The sequence below is a fragment of the Colobus angolensis genome, unplaced genomic scaffold, assembly GCF_000951035.1.
Source record: "Colobus angolensis palliatus isolate OR3802 unplaced genomic scaffold, Cang.pa_1.0 Scaffold68, whole genome shotgun sequence".
NCBI classification, from domain to species: domain Eukaryota; kingdom Metazoa; phylum Chordata; class Mammalia; order Primates; family Cercopithecidae; genus Colobus; species Colobus angolensis.
This window is the reverse complement of record NW_012120487.1, coordinates 4212989-4233102: the sequence shown is the minus strand read 5'-3', so window position 1 is coordinate 4233102 and position 20114 is coordinate 4212989. Positions and strand designations below refer to the sequence as shown.

The 20114-nt window shown below is 40.4% G+C and overlaps 1 protein-coding gene across 1 annotated transcript in view; it reads right to left on the bottom strand.

Annotated features, from left to right (window-relative positions):
- Positions 1 to 6080: 6080 nt before the first annotated feature.
- Positions 6081 to 20114, bottom strand: part of RNF11 (ring finger protein 11) — a 36150-nt gene continuing 22116 nt past the window's right edge. The window contains exons 2-3 of the mRNA XM_011926249.1: positions 9304 to 9473; positions 6081 to 8367 (exon numbers count right to left, since the gene is read on the bottom strand). Of these exons, the coding sequence (XP_011781639.1) occupies positions 8196 to 8367; positions 9304 to 9473 (342 nt within the window). The 3' untranslated portion in view covers positions 6081 to 8195. The remainder of the gene's footprint in view (positions 8368 to 9303; positions 9474 to 20114) is intronic.

Below are 20114 nucleotides of genomic sequence, written 5' to 3'. Positions count from 1 at the left end.
TGGCCATGCTGGTCTGGAACTCCCAACCTCAGGTGATCTGCCTGCCTTGGCCTCCCAAAGGGCTGGGATTACAAGCATGAGCCACCACGCCCGGCCCAGTCATATAAAATTATAGCACATACAATTATATATGGTACATATTATAAAAGTTTAAAAGTTAAAAAAACGAGAAAGTTTATAAAAGTACAGTAAGCTGTTAATTATTGAAAAAAGACTATTTTAAATAATAAACAATGTAGCCCAAGTGTGGTGTTTATAAAGTCTGCAGTAGTGTACATTCATGCACCACTTACTTACTCACTGATTCACCCCGAGCAACCTCCAGTCCTGCAAGCTCCCTTCATGGTAACTACAGGTATACTGTTTTTATCTTTTACACTGTTTTCTGTGTTTAGATGCACAAATACAAGCACTGTGTTACAACTGCCCAGGATATTCAACACAGTAACACGCTGTCCAGGTCTGTAGCCTAGAAGCAACAATACCATCTAGGTTTGTGCAATTACATTCTGTGATATTCCATGAGGACGAAATTCGCAATTCATGCTTGTAAGTGGGATGTATCTGGTCTAGAGGATAAGAAGTCAGCTATCTGAACAAAGTGGAGAAGAGAGCTGCAGGGCAGAAATAATAGCACAAAAAGACTTGAGACAGGAAAGAACTTGGCATTTTAGAAGGCACAAAGACAGCCCATGAGGCTAAACGGTTGATTCAAATGAAAAGGCAGAAAGCCAACTCATCCCTGTTAAGGAGTCTGGGTTTTATGCTCTGCATTACAGGAAGCTATTAAAGTTTTAAGTAGGGGAATGACATCAATTTACTTATTCACCTTAATTTAACTGCTGTGTGACGAATGGATTATATAGGGTTAAACATGGAAGTTAGTCTCCAGCACCAATTGCTTCTGGTTTGTCTAACGCATAAAAATGCTGCATCTTGGCTGGGCGCGGTGGCTCACGCCTGTAATCCTAGCACTTTGGGAGGCTGAGGCGGGTGGGTAGCCTGAGTTCAGGAATTCGAAACCAGCCTGGGCAGGATGGTGAAACTCCGTCTCTACTAAAAATACAAAATTTAAATGAGCATGCGGATGTGCCCCTGTAGTCCCAGCTACTCAGGAGGCTGAGGCAGGAGAATCACTAGAACCCAGGAGGCGGAGGTTACAGTGAGCCAAGATTGCACCATTGCACTCCAGCCTGGGCAACAGAGTAAGACTGTGTCAAAAAACAAAAAACAAAAAACAAACAACAAAAAAAGCTGTCAATATGCTAAGTTATAATTAGGTACTAAGACTCAATGAATGGGTATTTCATGTTCTTTGTTCTTCACAAAAAATCAGAAATCCAGTTCATTAAAATCCATGCCCAGGACCAGGATTTCTTACTTCAAGTATATCTTCAAAGCCATTAACTCAAAGTTTAAGAAAGAGTCCTGAGAGCAGGACTTGCAAAAACAGCTCATCTGAAAATGCCTTACTAGAATAGCACCTGTCTCACAACCAGAAATAAGAATGCCGGCCAGGCGTGGTGGCTCACGCCTGTAATCCCAGCACTTCGGGAGGCTGAGGCGGGCGGATCACCTGGAGGTCAGGAGTTCGAGACCAGCTTCAACATGGCGAAATCTCATCTCTACTAAAAATACAAAATTAGCCGGGCATGGTGGTGCATGCCTGCAATCCCAGCTACTTGGGAGGCTGAGGCAGGAGAATTGCTTGAACCTGGGAGTTGGAGGTTGTGGTGAGCTGAGATCGTGCCATTGCACTCCAGCCTGGGCAACAAGAGTGAAACTACATCTCAAAAAAAAAAAAAAAAAAAAGGATGCCTATGAATTATTCTTCCTTGTGTCAAGATAACACTACAGATAGTGATGAGTGTAAGCAAGACCAAACCTCTTCCCTTCCCTACACCTTGCACACTGTAAAGTTGTAGCTGTTAATTTATAATGTGTTTACCAAGTTCAATTAAGCTTTTTTTTTTTTCTTTTTTTTATTTTGAGACGGAGTCTGGCTCTGCCGCCCAGGCTGGAGTGCAGTGGCCGGATTTCAGCTCACTGCAAGCTCCGCCTCCCAGGTTCATGCCATTCTCCTGCCTCAGCCTCCGGAGTAGCTGAGACTACAGGCGCCCGCCACCTCGCCCGGCTAGTTTTTTGTATTTTTTAGTTGAGACGGGGTTTCACCGTGTTAGCCAGGATGGTCTCGATCTCCTGACCTCGTGATCCGCCCGTCTCGGCCTCCCAAAGTGCTGGGATTACAGGCTTGAGCCACCGCGCCCGGCCTCAATTAAGCTTTGCAGAGGGGATCACCATTCTGCATTGTTTCAAAGCTGAAGGCCTGGCTCTAATTCTGGGGTTGGCAGAATGCAGCCTATTCCTGCACCTCATCTGGGTAATGCTGGAAGCCAATCTCAATGTCTTTCTGATAGCACAGTCCAGGTTTCTCAATTCACACACAACACTTCAAACTTGCTTTTGGGTCCTAGCTGACCAGATCAGCTACTGTGGTGGCTGCCAGTGAGAAGGTGAACTTTTTTTGCATAGCCAACCAAATCTTCTCACAGGCATTCAGAGTACACAGTGCCATGACAAGACTCTTAGGGAGGCCCCTTAGTTATGTTCCTCAACTTCTTTTTCTCAGTGCTAACAGATGTGGAGCCCACAAGCACAAATATTAGAGAAGGGGTTCAAAGCAAATAGGTGCTGCTCCTTCATCGCCATCAGTTTTAGATGCTTAAAACATGTGCCTATTGCTAACACTCCTTCACTCAAAGAGAAAACAAACTTTCTACGGGAAGCACCGGAAGATGACTAAATGTGCCAGTGAACAGTAATTCTTCTCAAGAAACAGAAGTGTAACGTAAAGGTAATCTCGACCATACTTTTATGAAAAAACTGTATGTGAAGAAATGATAAATGGCTTCAGTCAGTTAATAACATTAATCAGATGCATCCAGCTATTGTCCTAAGGCAGTGCCAGACTGGGAGCAGTGACTCAGGCCTATAATCCCAGTACTTTGGAAGGCTGAGGCAGGAGAATCTCGAGGCCAGGAGTTTCAGGCCAGCCTGGGCAATATAGTGAGACTCCATCTCTACAAAAAACCAAAACATTAGCTGGACATGGTTGAGCGCACCTGCAGTCAATCCCAGCTACTCCGGAGACTGAGGTGGGAAAAATCACTTGAGCGCAGGAGTCTGAGCTTACGGTGATCCAGCCCGGGTGACACAGCCAGACCCGGTCTCCAAAACAAAAGCTTGTGCCTAACTGCTCAGTGTGATAAAGCAAACAAAAACAATGTGGATAATTAAAATGTGCAAATAAATCTCAAACCCTTTTTGTAATTCACTGGTGCCTCTGATGGAAGAAGGTTGTAAAAGCAGGAAATAGGTTGTAAAGGGACTTATCTGGATGCTCTGTATCTATGCTAAAGAGCAAGGAAACAGCAAAAGGACAAATGAAGAGCATTAAGTCTAGAAAATCGTGCCTGGACAATCCATCTCTGAATAACCAGCAAGTGCCCAATACGACTTCTAATTTCTCAGGAAACAAAAATGTACCAAACCTGTATTTTACAAGTTTGGGAAGGGATCATCTACCAATGGTTCCAAAACCTGCTAGTGCATCAGAGTCACTTGGAGAACCTGTTACAAATTATACATAGCCAGGTATGGTGACCCACACCTGTAACCCCAGCACTTTGGGGGGCCGAGGTGGGAGGATCATTAGAGCCCAGTTTGAGACCAGCCTGGGCAACATGCCAAAAACCCATCTCTACAAAAAAAAAAAAAAAAAAAAAATACAAAAATTAGCCAGGTGTGGTGGCGTGTGCCTGTAGTCTCAGCTCCTTGGGAGGACTGCTTGAGCCTGAGAGGTGGAGGTTGCAGTGAGCCGTCATTGCACCACCGTCCTCCAGTCTGGGAGATGGAGTGAGACCCTGTCTCAAAAATTTCTGTTTCTCCTCTCCCACTCTGATATGATAAGGGTCTCCATTACTAATAAACATCCAGAGCCCTAGGTAATTGTGCTCTGGTTGTCCTGGCCTCTGAGAACTACTGATCTACCAACACTCCCATGGTGGGGAAAATGGGGATTAGAAGAGACGAGTGAGCAGAGTGAGCCATGATCACACCACTGCACTACAACCTGGGAGACAGAGAAAGACCGTCTCAAAAAAAAGAAGAAGAAAAAAAGAGTACAGAAGGACAGGTCAAATCGTCCTCTGTCTCTTCCCGCCCAGTAAAAGAGCAGTTGATATTTAAAAGAAAAAATTTTAAAAATAAAAATATAATAAAAATTTAAAAACCAAAGAGTGGTTAAATTCGCATAGGTAAATTTAACATTACTTGAAGGATATTAACCTAAAATCCAACTTTTCTTGTGTCCACAAATTTTAAAATTAAGGCTTAAAAAATTAGTTGAGATTACACCAAGACGCATTTACACGCATTTCATCAGTTGACTCCATGACTGCTACCCACTGCTTTTGTAAGCAGAGATAGCCACCAACTATTTTTGTGACTTATGCTGAAGAGACGTACTCTCTCTCGTTTACCACTTCCAGTCTCAAGACCTTAGGCAGCTCTCCTTTTGACTACAGTATCACCCACTTTATCCGTGGGATACTCTCCAAGAAGCCCACTGTGTATCTCAAACTGTGGATAGTACCACATATACCTACACATACATACCTATGATAAAGTTTAATTTATGGATCAGGCACAGTAAGAAATTAGGAACAATATTGGTAAAACAGTAAGTTTGTCTTTTTTTTTTTTTTGAGACAGAATCTTACTCTGTTGCCCAGGCTGGAGTGCGGTGGTGTGATCTCAGCTCACTGCAACCTCTGCCTTCTGGGTTCAAGCGATTCTCCAGCCTCACGCTCCCAAGTAGTTGGGATTACAAGTGTGCATCACCATGCCTGGCTAATCTTTGTCTTTTTAGTAGAGACGGGGTTCACCATGTTGGCCACACCGGTCTCAAACTCCTGACCTCCAGTGATCCACCTGCCTTGGCCTCCTGAAGTGCTGGGATTACAGGTGTGAGCCACCATTCCCGGTAAATACAATTTTGTAAATTGTATTTACAAAAGTTATAACAATAGATTGTAATAAAAGTTATGCGAGGCTGGGCGCAGTGACTCACGCCTGTAATCCCAGCACTTTGGGAGGCCGAGACGGGTGGATCACCTGAGGTCGGGAGTTCAAGACCAGCCTGATCAACATGGAGAAACCCCATCTCTACTAAAAATACAAAATTAGCCAGGCATGGTGGCACATGCCTGTAATCCCAGCTACTCGGGAGGCTAAGGCGGGATAATTGCTTGAACCCAGGAGGAAGAGGTTGCAGTGAGCTGAGAATGCATCATTGCACTCTAGCCTGGGTAACAAGAGTGAAACTCCATCTCAAAAAAAAAAAAAAAAAAAGAAAAAAGAAAAAAATTATGTGAATGTGGTATCTCTCTCTCAAAATACCTTCTTGCACCATAGTGTGTGGGTATGTGACATGGCAGAAACGGTGGATAAGGGGGATTACTATACTTTAGTTAAGTGTTGCTCCTTTTTAAAAATCAATGCTTCTTTATGAAGATTTGTATGCAGGGGATCTGTGACCTCAATGCTTACTACTCTGTGAAATCATACAGTTTTACATCACATGATAAACACCAATAGTAGGGAGCGAGTCTTCTAGTACTGAAGAGATTCCCTATAAAGAACACTCACAGAAAGTTTGTGTTAGCTAAACTTCAAATATCTGAAAGTATTTCAACTTGTTGGGTTTTGCATTCAAAAGGATAAGATTCTTTTGTTTCTTCCTGGTTAAGCTTTTCAGAAATTTCAAATCCCACAGCCAAGCTTGAACATATCTAGCCCATATCTAAATCAAGAGATTACAGCTATTGTTTGGTTTTAAAAGCTTTGGTGCTATCAAGCCTAAGTACATGATTAAATGATATTAAATGTCAAACAATAAAAAATACTTCCCACAGGCGTATATATATATAGAGAGAGAGGTATTTTAAAATAATTAAACACAACTATTTTAAAAGATATGGGGAATACTTACATAATCAACTCTAACTTTAGCCCTTCACAGCTGTATTATAACTTTATTTAACAACTTAGTAAACGTCAAAATTGATGGTTCTTAACATTGTATGTTGAGAATACAAAGTGCCTAAAAATGACACATTCTGCCCAATGCTAGTTCCTTCAGTATTACCACCAAACTTCTGTGAAAGACTTGTATTGAAAAGAAAGACTAACTGCAACATGGAAGATGATTTTAAAAAAAGTTCATTTACCAATTTTAACAATCTAGAAAAAAAGAAAGTCTGACTATAATACTTGATGACAGACATGTTTAAGTAGAAAACACAAGAATAAAAAAGCAATTATCACAGAAAATATTGCACAACCTCAGTTGTTTCCTCCAAATCTGCTTTATGTAATTGGGTGGATATAAATTAATAAACAGAAATTTAAGCAAGATACATGTAACAATTTAACAGAACCTGATAATCTAATTTCTTCAATTTTTCTCAAATTCATCTTTAAGTCTTTCCATCATGGGGCTCATAAAGAAATTTAAGCAACATATGGATACTACAGTTGAATGTCAAATCTTTACAAAGTACTTATGACATACTACATTCCTCTATAATGCAATTATGAATAACCTTCATGACACTGTGTTTTGCATGTAGAAAAGTGTTAGAGTTCAATATTCAACCCAAGATAAAATAATAATAAGAAACACTTCTGATGTTAGGTTGAGACCACTTTTCCTTTTGCTAATGAATGATTTTTTTTAGCTGTATGTAATATCACTGAGGTGAACCAGTAAGTCACCTTTGAGTACATACGAAAAAATAAACACATGCTAAATGGATAAAACATTACTACTACATCTTTACTAGACCATCTCTACCTCTAACACTTCAGAAGCTTAGAGATTTAAAGTATTCTTACATTAACTGCAAGAAACAAAGGAGAAATTCCTTCTTTTTTGAGATCACAACTATGAAGTCATATGGTTATACAAATTCTGTGTTTGTGTGCAAAACATAAAATACAGTTATCTTTATTCTCCCTGCTTAGTTTTGTCAGTCAGCTAGCAGGATGTAATAGATACCTTTCCAAGAAACAGAGACTGAGATGTGTTTTATATAACTTCAATAACCTCAGCACTACAGTAATCAGAGATGCAGTATCCTTTTGCTATGGTTCAAGACAAGAGGGAAGGAGGTCAGAAGAAAGAGAATAAATCAAAATTGTTACAACTGAGTAATTATTTCTCATTAGGTCTCACCAAGGTGCCACCTTCATTTTTACATAAACGTGGTGGCATAATTCAATCTCAATAAATCAGAATTCTTAATATTTAAAATTTAACTTGACTTTCCATTATCACCATATTAACAACCAAAATAATTAGATAAAACACATAGGAAAGGGCAATATTAAACCCCACTTTAATAGAGTTGGTTTCTTGACACATTAACTTATTTTTTATAGAAAAGGGATAGTGCATCTCAGTTTGCTTACAAGCTAGGAGATCACTTTGAATTCTGCATTTCCTAACTGCAAACAGAATATAGCACTTATAACAGGTTATAAATAAACTGGTTTTCAAGCATAGAGCCAGCCCCAACAATAATAATACACTATTTAAAAAGACCTAAGGCAATGAATTCCATTTCCAATGGAAAAAAAGAACTGTGCAAACAAGCTTAAAACTACTTTTGTGTGTGCCAGTGTTATAAAATGTAGCTTTTAATAAAACCTTGACCCAAATGCCAGCAACTTCAGAAAAGAATTTGGGTGGGGAAGGGGAAGAGAAGAAAGTTATTTCATTTAGGAAAAATAACTACTATCTTTTTCCTAATCTTCAATACACACAATTTAAACAAATACAGCTGCTGTAACACTTTACACAATTCCTATGTACTGGAGCAATAACAAGATCTAAATACAATTATATTTTTAAACATTGGGTCAAGGCTTTACATAAAAATACCATCCTACTTTTCCCACTAAGTTTCTAAAATATCACGTACTTTTCCCCCAACATCTGCAGCCATCCAGGAATTTTAAGGAAACTTTTGTGCATGATCTTAATTCCTAATCCCTGGCTCTTTGGGCTCAGTGACAAAAGATCAAAACCACCAAAATGGTGGTTCACTTGAAGTCAGATGAGAGACCCTGGCTCAATTAGTCTCATAGGATGAAAGCAGTGCTGCATCAACTGGCTCCATGCAGGAGGGGCACGTGAAGGATCTCATCAACCAGTCATCTATACAGTCCAGGTGATAGATGTGCATGCACGGCAGAAATCGAATTGGGTCCCCATAAACAAAGTCCATCATACAGATCACACACCTGTTGGGAGCAATGGAGAGAAATCAGAAGGCATTTTCAGAAGTGTCCTATTCAGAAAACTGTTTAAATCCCATTAAAGACAGTGTTAATCTGAGTAACACATCAGAATGCTTTGTCTGTCATCTTATCACCAAAGCATGCAAATTAAATTTTTTCCTAATGTTGATCTATACACAATCTCTTATTTAAATCCCCCGAGCATTTGCAGGACTTAGGAGCAATCAACAGAGCAAAGAGAAATGGATGACATATGGATCAAGTTTACTGCTGTGCTTGTAAACAGCTACATACTATAGCAGATACCTTAAGGAGAATGGGATTATTTTAGATAGAAAAGCATCAGTGAGATCAACTTTGTTTTTTTGCACTATTTAGTGTAATCCTGGACTAAGATAATTTTCATTTTAATAACTGTAAAACAGAAACACTAACTTCAGCCTACTTACTGGGTTGCTGTAAGTTAAAGCTCTCTTCATTAACTTTCTCTTCATTTATTAATTTAATTTTATTTTATTTTTTGAGACAGTTTCAAGTGATTCTCCCACCTCAGCCTCCCGAGTAGCTGGGATTACAGGCACGTGCCACCATGCCTGGCGAATTTTCGTATTTTTAGTAGAGATGAGGTTTCATCACGTTGGCCAGGTTGGTCTTGAATTCCTGGTCTCAAGTGATCTGCCCACCTCAGCCTCCCAACGTGCTGGGATTACAGGTGTGAGGCACTGTGCCCAGCCTGTGAAAATTTTTAATTACTATATAACATTCTCTTGCTAGTAGCCAGTAATAGAGCTATGAAAAAAAATTAAACATTCTCTTGCATTAAGCAAAGTATTTCAATATATTAAATGTCTGACTTTCTAAAGTGCAGGAGAAAAGGCAAAATTTTCAAAAGCAACCTGAAAATAAAACTTTGAAATGTACAAATTAATTAAAACTTACTCCCGGATCTTTTTTTCTGATCCATCTCTTCCAGGGTCATAAACTCCTTTAGGCAGATGTTGTATAAGGCCTATTCTTTGAGCTATCCTAATTTGTTCCTCTTCAGTCAGCTGAGTTGCTAGCCGAGTCTGGCTAGGTGTTGGGTGGTAGACTGGAACTGGAACTTGTTCCTAAAATATTAAAATATGGAGGAAAAAGATTATTTTTTCAAAACCTTTTGAGGGCTTATTTTTAGTCAGAGATAGAAGGGAAAGGGAGCCCTGGGAGGGCAGGAAGCTGGGCTAGTGTGTGGCTGTACTGACTGTGTTTCACCCTGCCTTAACTTCAGCTATTAGAACAAAACATATAACAGAACATTCTCATTCTGCCTAAAGGATATAAACACAAACATCACTGAAGAGCTGGCATGGAATGTTAAATGAACTATTTCCACAGGATAAGAGACCAGCCTGGACAACATAGCAAGACCCCATCTCTAAAAATAATTAAAAAAAATTTTTTTAATGGATTGGACTATGGCAAAAATAAATCTGAAAGTCATCTAAGACTAACTTTCCCATTTTATAGGACCAAGCTTGCCTACAGTCACATAATTGACAATACTGAAATTAGAATTCTACTGCTCCTAATCCAATGGATTTTTTACACAATTCATTCAAAGGAGTCGTATGTATAACCCCCCCACCTTTTATTTGAGACAGGGTCTCCCTCTGTTGCCCAGGCTTAAATGCAGTGGCGCAAACACAACTTACTATAAACTCAATCTCTCGGGCTCAAGCAATCCTCCAACCGCAGCCTCCTGAGCAGTGGGACCACAGGGGTAAGCCACGGTGCCTGGCCTATAATAATAATATTTAACACTGAGCAACTCTGATGGAATGAAGCTGGGATAGAGTGTGGCCTAGGAGGGATGAGGCTCCCCATCCGCAAGCCCTCACCTTGGTTACCTTTGCAGAATCCTCAGAATCAACAGAACAGTCTGAAAAACACTACTATCTCAGAAGATGAGATTTTCAGTCTGAAGAATTAAATTATGAGATTTTAGTCTCCGCTCAGCTACTTACTGTGATTGCTTGGACCAAGTCCCTTAATGTATTTGAATAATGTATCTGAATAAAGCAGATAACAGCACCCACTTCAGAGAGTTGATACAATCATGAGATAACTAAGAGCTTTGTAAATGCCAATATTTGTAAATTATTCTATCTAACATCTCCCCATCATCATGATTCTCCCCATCATGATTCTCTGCTTTGCAGACTGTAAGCTAAGTGCTACCGTCCTTGGCTTTGGTCCTGACTTTCTGGCTTCTCTTTGAATACTACAAACTCTTAGCCTCTGTTGTGATCTCTGCCAGCTCTGAGTTCTTCGACCCTTGAATTACTATTTCCAGTCTAGACTACCTTCCTGAATCTTAGTCTCAGTCCTAGTTGACCAGTTTTGATGAACTGTCATCCACATGCAAATTGGGAACAAACTTTGGATGATATAAAGGGTCTCTTAAATCCTTGAATCTAACAAACAAAAATAACTAAATTGTTTTAGAGCAAATAAACTCCAACTATGGGTTTTTCAGAGGCTAGATTTCTTCAGTCTTGTGGTTCACATATGTGTAGAGAATACAGAAAGCAGAACAGAAAAGGAAAGTTCTACTTTATGGGGAAATATTAATAAACATTAACGAAGAAAATAAAAACTATATTTTAATTCATGTTATGAGTGTATTTTCTCCTTTGGTTTTTTTTTGTTAAAACAAAGGAACCCTCTATGTATCTTTCAGATACTTAAAATGATTCAATCTAATTTCAGTTTACATGCAAATTTTCAGAAAACCATAGAGGAAAGGAAATGACTAAGACCTCCTGATATTTTAAAGATGAATGTGGCCTCACCCTTCTTACCACACATGCCTAATTTTAAATTTTAATTCCCATGATACTTGTTTAAAAATGGCTTGATATCTGAGTTATCAATTGTTTTCGTAACTAGAGAGCCACTCATTTTCTAGGCAGCAAAATGGAATCTTGATTCAATTGTTGGCTAACAGACACTGAGTGAGTAGATTACACAGGGGTATAAAAACAACAATTTTAAAAGATGTGATGGCCAGGTGCAGTGGCTCACGCTTGTAATCCCAGAACTTTGGAAGGCCGAGGCAGGCAGATCACCTGAGGTCAGGAGTTCGAGACCAGCCTGGCCAACAAGGTGAAACCCCATCTCTACTAAAAATACTAAAATTAGCCGGGTGTGGTGGTGCACGCCTGTAATCCCAGCTACTCAGGAGGCTGAGGCAAGAAAACTGCTTGAACCCAGGAGGCAGAGGTTGCAGTGAGCCGAGATCTTGCCACTGCACTCCAGCCTGGGTGACAGAGTGAGACCCCATCTCAACAACAACAACAAAAAGATGTGGATTTGGGGGTGGCTCCCACCATTCCCTGCTGACTCTCTATATAAACAAATACTATATGGTTTATGTTCAACACCCGCTTTCCCTCTGAGAATCTGGATTTTTGTCATATGTTAGGCAGTGGGTGCCTAATCAGTACCTGGGGCACTGAGTCCCCAGATGAGCTTCTCTGGCAGAAAACCTTTCATATATGTTGAAGGAATTAAGCACATCCTGTGTGATTCCACTAGGAGATAACTCTTGGAAGCTTGCGCTTGGTTCCCTTTGGACCAAAGCACCTCTCCCCTTAGCTGGTTTTGCTTTAACAAATCATAGCTGTGAGAAAGATTATATACTAAGTCCTATGAGTCCTCCTGTTGAATCACCAAACCTGGGGACCGTTTTGAGGACCTCCAATGCCAGTGCTAGGTTGTGCTTCCACTTTATATTTGCAAAGCTACTGTGTTTTGTTCCCAGCTGAAAACAAATGAAAAAAAAAAAAAAACCCTAAATATTTTGATTAGCCTGTTACAGGGTCTAAATATGGATCTAATGATAAAAGGCATACAAACACAACTCACTGCAACCTCCAACTTCTAGGCTCAAGTAATCCTCCCACTGCAGCCTCCCCAGTAGGTGGGATTACAGGTACGCATCACCATGCCCAGCAATTTTTTTGTTTTGGTAGAAACAGTGTCTCGCTGACCAGGCTGGTCTCAAACTCCTGGCCTCAAGCGATCTTCCAGCCTTGGCCTCCCAAAGTGCTGAGATTACAAGTGAGAGCCACTGTGCCCGGGCTATCTGGGTAGTTTGATAAGGGCAGGGGCTATGTCTGTTTTGCTTACCAATGTTTACTACCTACTCAGCACGGTATCTGGCACACAGTTGGGACTCAACATAATTACATAACTGAAAAACATAAAGCACGTATGTTCTTGCAATATACATTATATACATATTAGAACTTTGTGGATATGCTATGAAAAATTGCTAATGGGGCTGGCACAGTGGCTCACGCCTGTAATCCTTGCAGTTTGGAAGGCCAAGACAGGCGGATAGCTTGAGCTCAGGAGTTTGAGACCAGCCTGGGCAACATGGTGAAACCCAGTCTCTATAAAAGATACAAAAATTAGCCAGAAGTGGTGACGTACACCTGTAGTCCCAGTTACTTGGGGGACTGAGGCAGCAGGATCACTTGAGCCCAGGAGGTTGAGCTACAGTGGGATGAGATCGTGCCACTACACTCCAGGCTGGGTGACAAAGTGAAAGAAAAAGAAAAGAGAAAAACTGCTAATGATTTGGATTAAATAACAATAACAAAAAGAAAAAAAATTGTTGTCTCAAAAAGAAAAAAGGCTAATGATTTGGATTAAATAACAATAAAACAAAAAAGGAAAACTTGATATAAATTACACCCAACATTTTCCCAAGTGAAAATACCTGGGTTGTTGCCTCTTTCAAAGTTCCACCTACCCGTCCCACAGGAACTTCAACAGGTCCAAAACTAAACCAGATATACTTGTATAGGCATTTCCTGGAATTTCTGCTCTGGCATTTAATTATTAATTATGTATGTGGCCTTACACAAGCTTCTTAATATCTCTGAGTATTAAGGTTCCTCATCAGCGTAACAGACAAAATGCCTATCTTAATAAAGCGTTGGAGGTCAGGTACAGTCATTCACCCCTGTAATCCCAGCTACTCAGGAGGCTGCAACACGAGAACTGCTTGAACCTGGGAGGCGGAGGTTGCAGCGAGCCGAGATCACGCCCCTGCACTCCAGCCTGGACCACAGAGCTAGACTCCATTGAAAAAAAAAAAAAAAGTGTTGTAAGGAATAAGCAGATAAGTAAGGCACTTACCAAGATAAGGGCTTAATATATGGACTGTTCTCTAAGGACACCAGTCACTGGAGATAGACATCTCATCCTTCCTGACTCCTCTGACTTCCTCTCTTCTGTTTTCCACTATCATCTACTTAAGTGTCTTATACAGTCTTATCTAACGACCATCTCCACATTGTTGATTAGGAGACACACATGGGCTTGCCCTATGAGTTTGAATTTTAAGATGGAATTCACAGAGAAGCAAATTTCAAATAAGTTTAAACAATCTTTTCCTTAATACTTTTAGTTCTCCATATGTCTGCACGCAAAAGAGAGAAAGAGCAAGAATCCAAAAGAAATCATCTGCCTTTAAGAAAAGGAGAAAAGGAATAATTTAAAATTAAAATATGCACTGTGGAAAAATGCAGCAGCATGGAAGGGGATAGAATACAAATGGAAGACAGGGTTATAAAATATGCTGAAGCAGGACAGAAGATAGGGTCTTGATCTTGGCTCACTACAACCTCCACCTCCCAGGTTCAAGCAATTCTCCTACCTCAACCTCGAGTAGCTGGGAGTACAGGCACACGCCATCATGCCCGGCTAATTTTTTTATTTTTAGTAGAGACAGGGTTTCACCACGTTGGCCAGGCTGGTCTCGAATTCCTGGCCTCAAGTGATCCACCCGCCTCGGCCTCCCAAAGTGTTGGGATTACAGGCGCGACACAGGTGTGAGCCACCGCACCTGGCCAGAAAATAGGGTCAAACACCAAAAACAGCAAGGTCTGATCTGGTGAGAAAAATCTCTGAAGCATTCTGGTTGTCTGTTAATATATAAATGAAGCACCTATAAAATGATGGATGTTGTCAAGAATGTACTGGGCCCTAATCTTAGGTGGTTTAAGCCAAGAAAGACACAAAACAGGTGAATGTAAAATGACATGTTTTTCTGAAGGGCACTGCATTAAAAGTTGGATTCAATGGAGGGAATGTGATACAATTTCAGAAACTAAAACAATGCAGTGGGGAAGTGCCTAAATAATGTGCTGAGTCTGGAAATAGTACAAGTCTGGTTTGTGGTGAAGGAAAAATAAAGTCACTGCTAAAGAATGCAGCTTGTCACCAAAAGCTGTATCTTTTCCTCCAGTAGGAAATAAGAGCCAGCTCTTCTGATCTTTCTCTTTATATCCTTACAAGCTGCTGCTGGCACCACCTTCTTCCCAGCTGCAGTCTCCTACTGGGAAATGTTTTCTCTGAATTTTGCCAGACTGACACTTAAGAGCATAAAATGGAGGATTTAGAATAGTTGGTCTCAACATACATTCTAGTTCTGATGTTCAATGAAATCTTGACCAAAACAAAAACCCCAGATTAGCATTGATGCAGTTCCTGAACAATTACACACAGATTTAAAAGCATCACATCTATCTTCCTGATAAATATAATTTTTTTTTTTTTTTGAGACAGGATCTCATTCTGTTACCTGAGCTGGAGTGCAGTGGCACAATCTTGGCTCACTGCAGCCTCGACTACCGCCTGGGCTCAGGTGATCTTCCCACTTCAGCCTCCTGAGTAGCTGGGACTAGAGTCCCATGCCACTATGTCCCGCTAATTAAAAAAATTTTGTAGAGACAGTGAAAACCTGTTGCCCAGGCTGGTCTCCACTTCCTGGGCTCAAGCAATCCCCCTGCCTTGGACTCTCAAAGTGCTGGGATCCCAGGAGTGAGCAGCCAAGTCCAGCCTTAAAAAGTACATCTCGGCATTGAGGAAATACAGTATTACGATAAGGTGAAAAGCCTCTATTAACTTTAACACCTTAGAGATACAATTCACATTCTATTTCCCTATTTAAAATACACAATTCAATGGTTTCCAGTGTGTTCAGAGCTATGCAACCATCATTTATCAATTTTAGAACATTTTCATTACCCCCAAAAGAAAGTGTACTCATTAACAGTCACTCCCCCAAACTCCCTGGCCCTAGGCTACTACTAACTAATTTGTTTTTTGTCTCTATAGATGTGCCCTATTCTGGGCATTTCATAGATAAGCATTACTCAGACGTGTGGGTTTCATTCCAGACCACCCTAATAAAACTGATCACATATCACCATAAAAGATATAATAATGGAAGGGTTTGAAAGCACAAGAATTACCAAATGTGGCAGAGAAATGAAGTGAGCTGCTGGAAAAATGGTGCCAAAAGAATTGTTTATTGCAGAGCTGCCACAAACCTTCAGGTTGTGTAAACACACACACACACACACCCCTGTCAAGTGCAATAAAACAAGGTATGCCTGTGTATGGCATCATACTAATATGTGGTCTTCTGTGGCTAGCCTTTCACTTAGCATGTTTTCAAAGTTCACTCATGACGCAGCATTTATCAGAACTGCAATCCTTTTTATCGCTGAATATTCCATCACCATTTTCTTTAGTCAGTGATGGACATGGGTTGTTTCTACTTGTTGGCCGCTGTGAATAATAGTGTTATGAAAATTAATGTATAAGGTTTTGTACATGTTTTCATTTTATGGGCTATATATACCAATGAGTAGAACTCTGCAAAACCTTTTGTAGAACTGCCAAACTTTTCCAAAGCACCTGCACCATCTTACAATCCCATCAAAAGCTGTATTGGTAAATGATGGTTGCATAACTCTGAACACACTGGAAACCAATGAAGTGCATATTTTAAAAAGGGAAACAGGCCAGGCGTGGTGGCTCAAGCCTGTAATCCCAGCACTTTGGGAGGCCGAGACGGGTGGATCACGAGGTCAGGAGATCGAGACCATCCTGGCTAACACGGTGAAACCCCGTCTCTACTAAAAATACAAAAACTAGCCGGGCGAGGTGGCAGGCGCCTGTAGTCCCAGCTACTCGGGAGGCTGAGGCAGGAGAATGGCGTAAACCCAGGAGGCGGAGCTTGCAGTGAACTGAGATCCGGCCACTGCACTCCAGCTCGGGCGACAGAGCAAGACTCCGTCTCAAAAAAAAAAAAAAAAAAAAAAAAAAAAGGGAAACAGAATATTCCAGTTTCTCTACATCATTGCTTAAACTTATCTTTTTTTATTATAACCATTCAAGTGGATAAGATGTATCTCATTGTGACTTTGATGTGCCCTCTCTGACAGCAAATTACCTTTTTGTTATCTCCTGGACATGAGTCCCTTATCAGACCAATGATTTACAAATATTTTCTTTGAGAGGCTGAGGCAGGCAGATCACCTGAGGTCAGGAGTTCAAGACCAGCCTGGCCAACATGGTGAAATCCTGTCTCTACTAAAAAAAATTAGCAGGGGGTGGTAGCGCACACCTGTAATCCCAACTACTTAGGAGGCTGAGGCACAAGAATTGCTTGAACCTGGGAGGTGGGGTTGCACTGAGCCAAGATTGTGCTGCTGCACTCCAGTCTGGAAGACAGAGAGAGACTCTGTCTCAAAACAGAAACAAAAACAAAACAAAAAAACCCCAAATATTTTCTTGCATCCTATGGGTTATCTTTTCACTTTCTTGATGTTCGCTTTGAAGAACAAATTTTAAATTTTAATGAAATTCGACTCTGGTTACTTTTACTTTCAGTATCCTAAGAAGTCTGTCAAACCCAAGGCCATGAGCACTTGCTCCTATATTTTCTGAGAGGTTTATAAAGTTTTAGCTCTTACATGTAGGTGTATGAACCATTCTGAGTTAATTTTTGCATATAGTAAGAAAGGGGTCCAACTTCACTTAACTATGTGGTTATATGTAGGTGTCCCAGCATCATCTGTTAAAAACTGTTCTGGGGCCAAGTGCATTGGCTCACAACCGTAATCCCAGCCTGGGCAACATGGTGAAACCCCGGACCTACAGAAATTAGCCAGGAGTGGTGATACATGCCTGTAGCCTCAGCTACTCGGGAGGCCAAGGCAGGTGGATCACTTGAGGCCAGAAGTTCGAGACCAGCCTGGCCAACATAGTGAAACTCCCTATCTACTAAAAATAGAAAAACTTAGCTGGGGGTGGTGATACGTGCCTGAAATCCCAGCTACTCAGGAGTCTGAGGCAGGAGAATTGCTTGAACCGGAGAGACCGAGGCTGCAGTGAGCCAAGACTGCAGGGATTACAGGCGTGAGCCACAGCGACAAGCTGTGAAATTTTTATTTAAAAATCTTATCACAGGCCGGGCATGGTGGCTCACGCCTGTAATCCCAGCACTTTGGGAGGCTGAGGCAGGCTGATCATGAGCTCAGGGGCTCAAGACCATCCTGGCAAACACGGTGAAATCCCGTCTCTACTAAAAATACAAAAAATTAGCTGGGCGTGGTGGTGGGCACCTGTAGTTCCAGCTACTCGGGAGGCTGAGGCAGGAGAATGGCGTGAACCCAGGAGGCAGAGCTTGCAGTAAGCCAAAATCGCGCCACTGCACTCCAGCCTGGGCAACAGAGCAAGATTCTATCTCAAAAAAAAAAAAAAAAATCTTATCACAGACAGGGTATGGTGGGAGGCTGAGGGAGGAGAATCGCTTGAACCTGGGAGGCGGAGTTTGCCATGAGCTGAGATCGTGCCACTGCACTCCATCTCGGGCAACAGAGCAACACTCCATATATATATGGGCCCATTTCGTGCTGCAAATCTTAATGATGTCTGACAATTTACCTAAATGTTGTAACAGCAAAATTCAGCTGAATTACAATACCATATACCTATCAGAACGCTGTGACTCAGAGTTCAGAACTCTCAAAACGCTTTGTGGTTTCTGGCAGCAATGATAGGAGCTCACTCTGGGATTGCCTCTCATGGATTCTTAAAACTTTTTTTTTTTTTTTGCCATGGAAACCTTATGCAGTCCAATGAGAGCTATTTGAGATAACGTTTTTGGATAAAACACATAAGATTACTAAGGAAATCAATCACACTGAAAGCAGTTCTATCCCTGACCTTCAAGGGTCTGTGATTTTAGTACTCCTCAATCTCAAGATTACTTTGAGATTAAGAACTTAGATCTTACAAAGAGTTCATTAAATCATGTTTTAAGGGAGAAGCATTTTTGAGAAACAAAATCTAGGGATGAGAAAAAAGTCCAGATAATTAAACACAGAGGAGGTGGTGAGGTATATGTGAAAAAGGAAACACTGATAAGCTTACATCAACATTAAAGGTTCTTTCTTTCAATTCTCATGTGCATGTGAATTTCCCGCTAAAACTGACTTCATTAAGCAAATTTGTTCCAAACTTTAAAAAAATTTTTAACATAAAAAAAAAAAATAAGGTACCTATGTATCTAAACCCCAGAATAGTTTATTCACAAGTGAAAATTCGACTTTACTCAACTGCCACTGCCTCTGGGATCTCTCCACTGGGAGTTGCTAGAAAATACTGTGATGAGCTTGGGTATCTGGTTTTCCAACATGCCAAATTATTAGAAGTAGGAAGAGGTACTTCAAGGGCAGACACACTAACAGCAGATGAAGAACTGACAATGAGAAAAAAAAAAAATCAATAAAAAGTAGGTGCAGGAATGCAAAAGCATAACAGATTTCACCCACTAACACAAATTGTCCTACATAATTCAAGATTCTGGATGCACTATTCTGTTACCTCCAGGGTATAATAAACTTACCTAATAATAATTTCGAACCAGTAAGATAAAATGACAATGTGCTCAGAAGTCATTTCAGTGATTTCTGGGGAAGGGAGTGAAGATGAAAAGGGAGAAGCTGTGAAAGTTTACAAGAGGGCCAGGTTGAGAATCAGCCTCAGAATGAAAACACCCAAAATTGAATATTAACGCTTTACGAAATATTAATGCTCTAAAAATTTTTAAAGAGAGACAACCAGATATAAGCCTATTTAGAAAATACCAAGAACTCTAACCAAAACTCCTAAAATGAATTCAGCAAGGTTGCAGATTAAAATAACACACATAAATCAATTGTATTTGTAAATACCAACAATGAACTGGAAGCCAAAATAAAAAGTTAAAACACCATTTACAATACCAAAAAATTAAAATGTTTAAAGGTATAAATTTATCTTGTGCAGGATCTGTATGCTAAAAACTAATTCACAAAAAAATTAACACATCAACAATAGGCCTCAGCCAATTAACTAAACTTACAATAACTCCTAATTCATAGCACCTAACACCACCTTGCAAACAGGGGTACATCATAAAATCTAAACAAACCACAAATCTTTCAAGTATAGTTTACTAGTTCTTGACAGTAATATCATTTCTGCTTTTAGGGGCTTTTAAGACTACAACTATTGATGGCCTTGAATTGCTACATAAAATTAAAAGCACAAAGAGAATGCGACAAGCTTAGTGTTTCTGAAATCCTTCTAACGTCTTCTCTTACATATGCTATTTGATCATGAACTTATTAAGTCTTTGACAACAGAAAATATTCAATTACTGATTGACTTAAACTTTGACCTACACTCCTCGCCAATCTTTAATTCACTGAAGTGCTTCAGAAAGGAACAGGAAAAGGTATCTCTTACTTAGAGATATCTTTTTGATATCTTTGCAACCATTTGAAAAAGTAAAATAGGCCGGGCGCGGTGGCTCAAGCCTGTAATCCCAGCACTTTGGGAGGCCGAGAAGGGCGGATCAC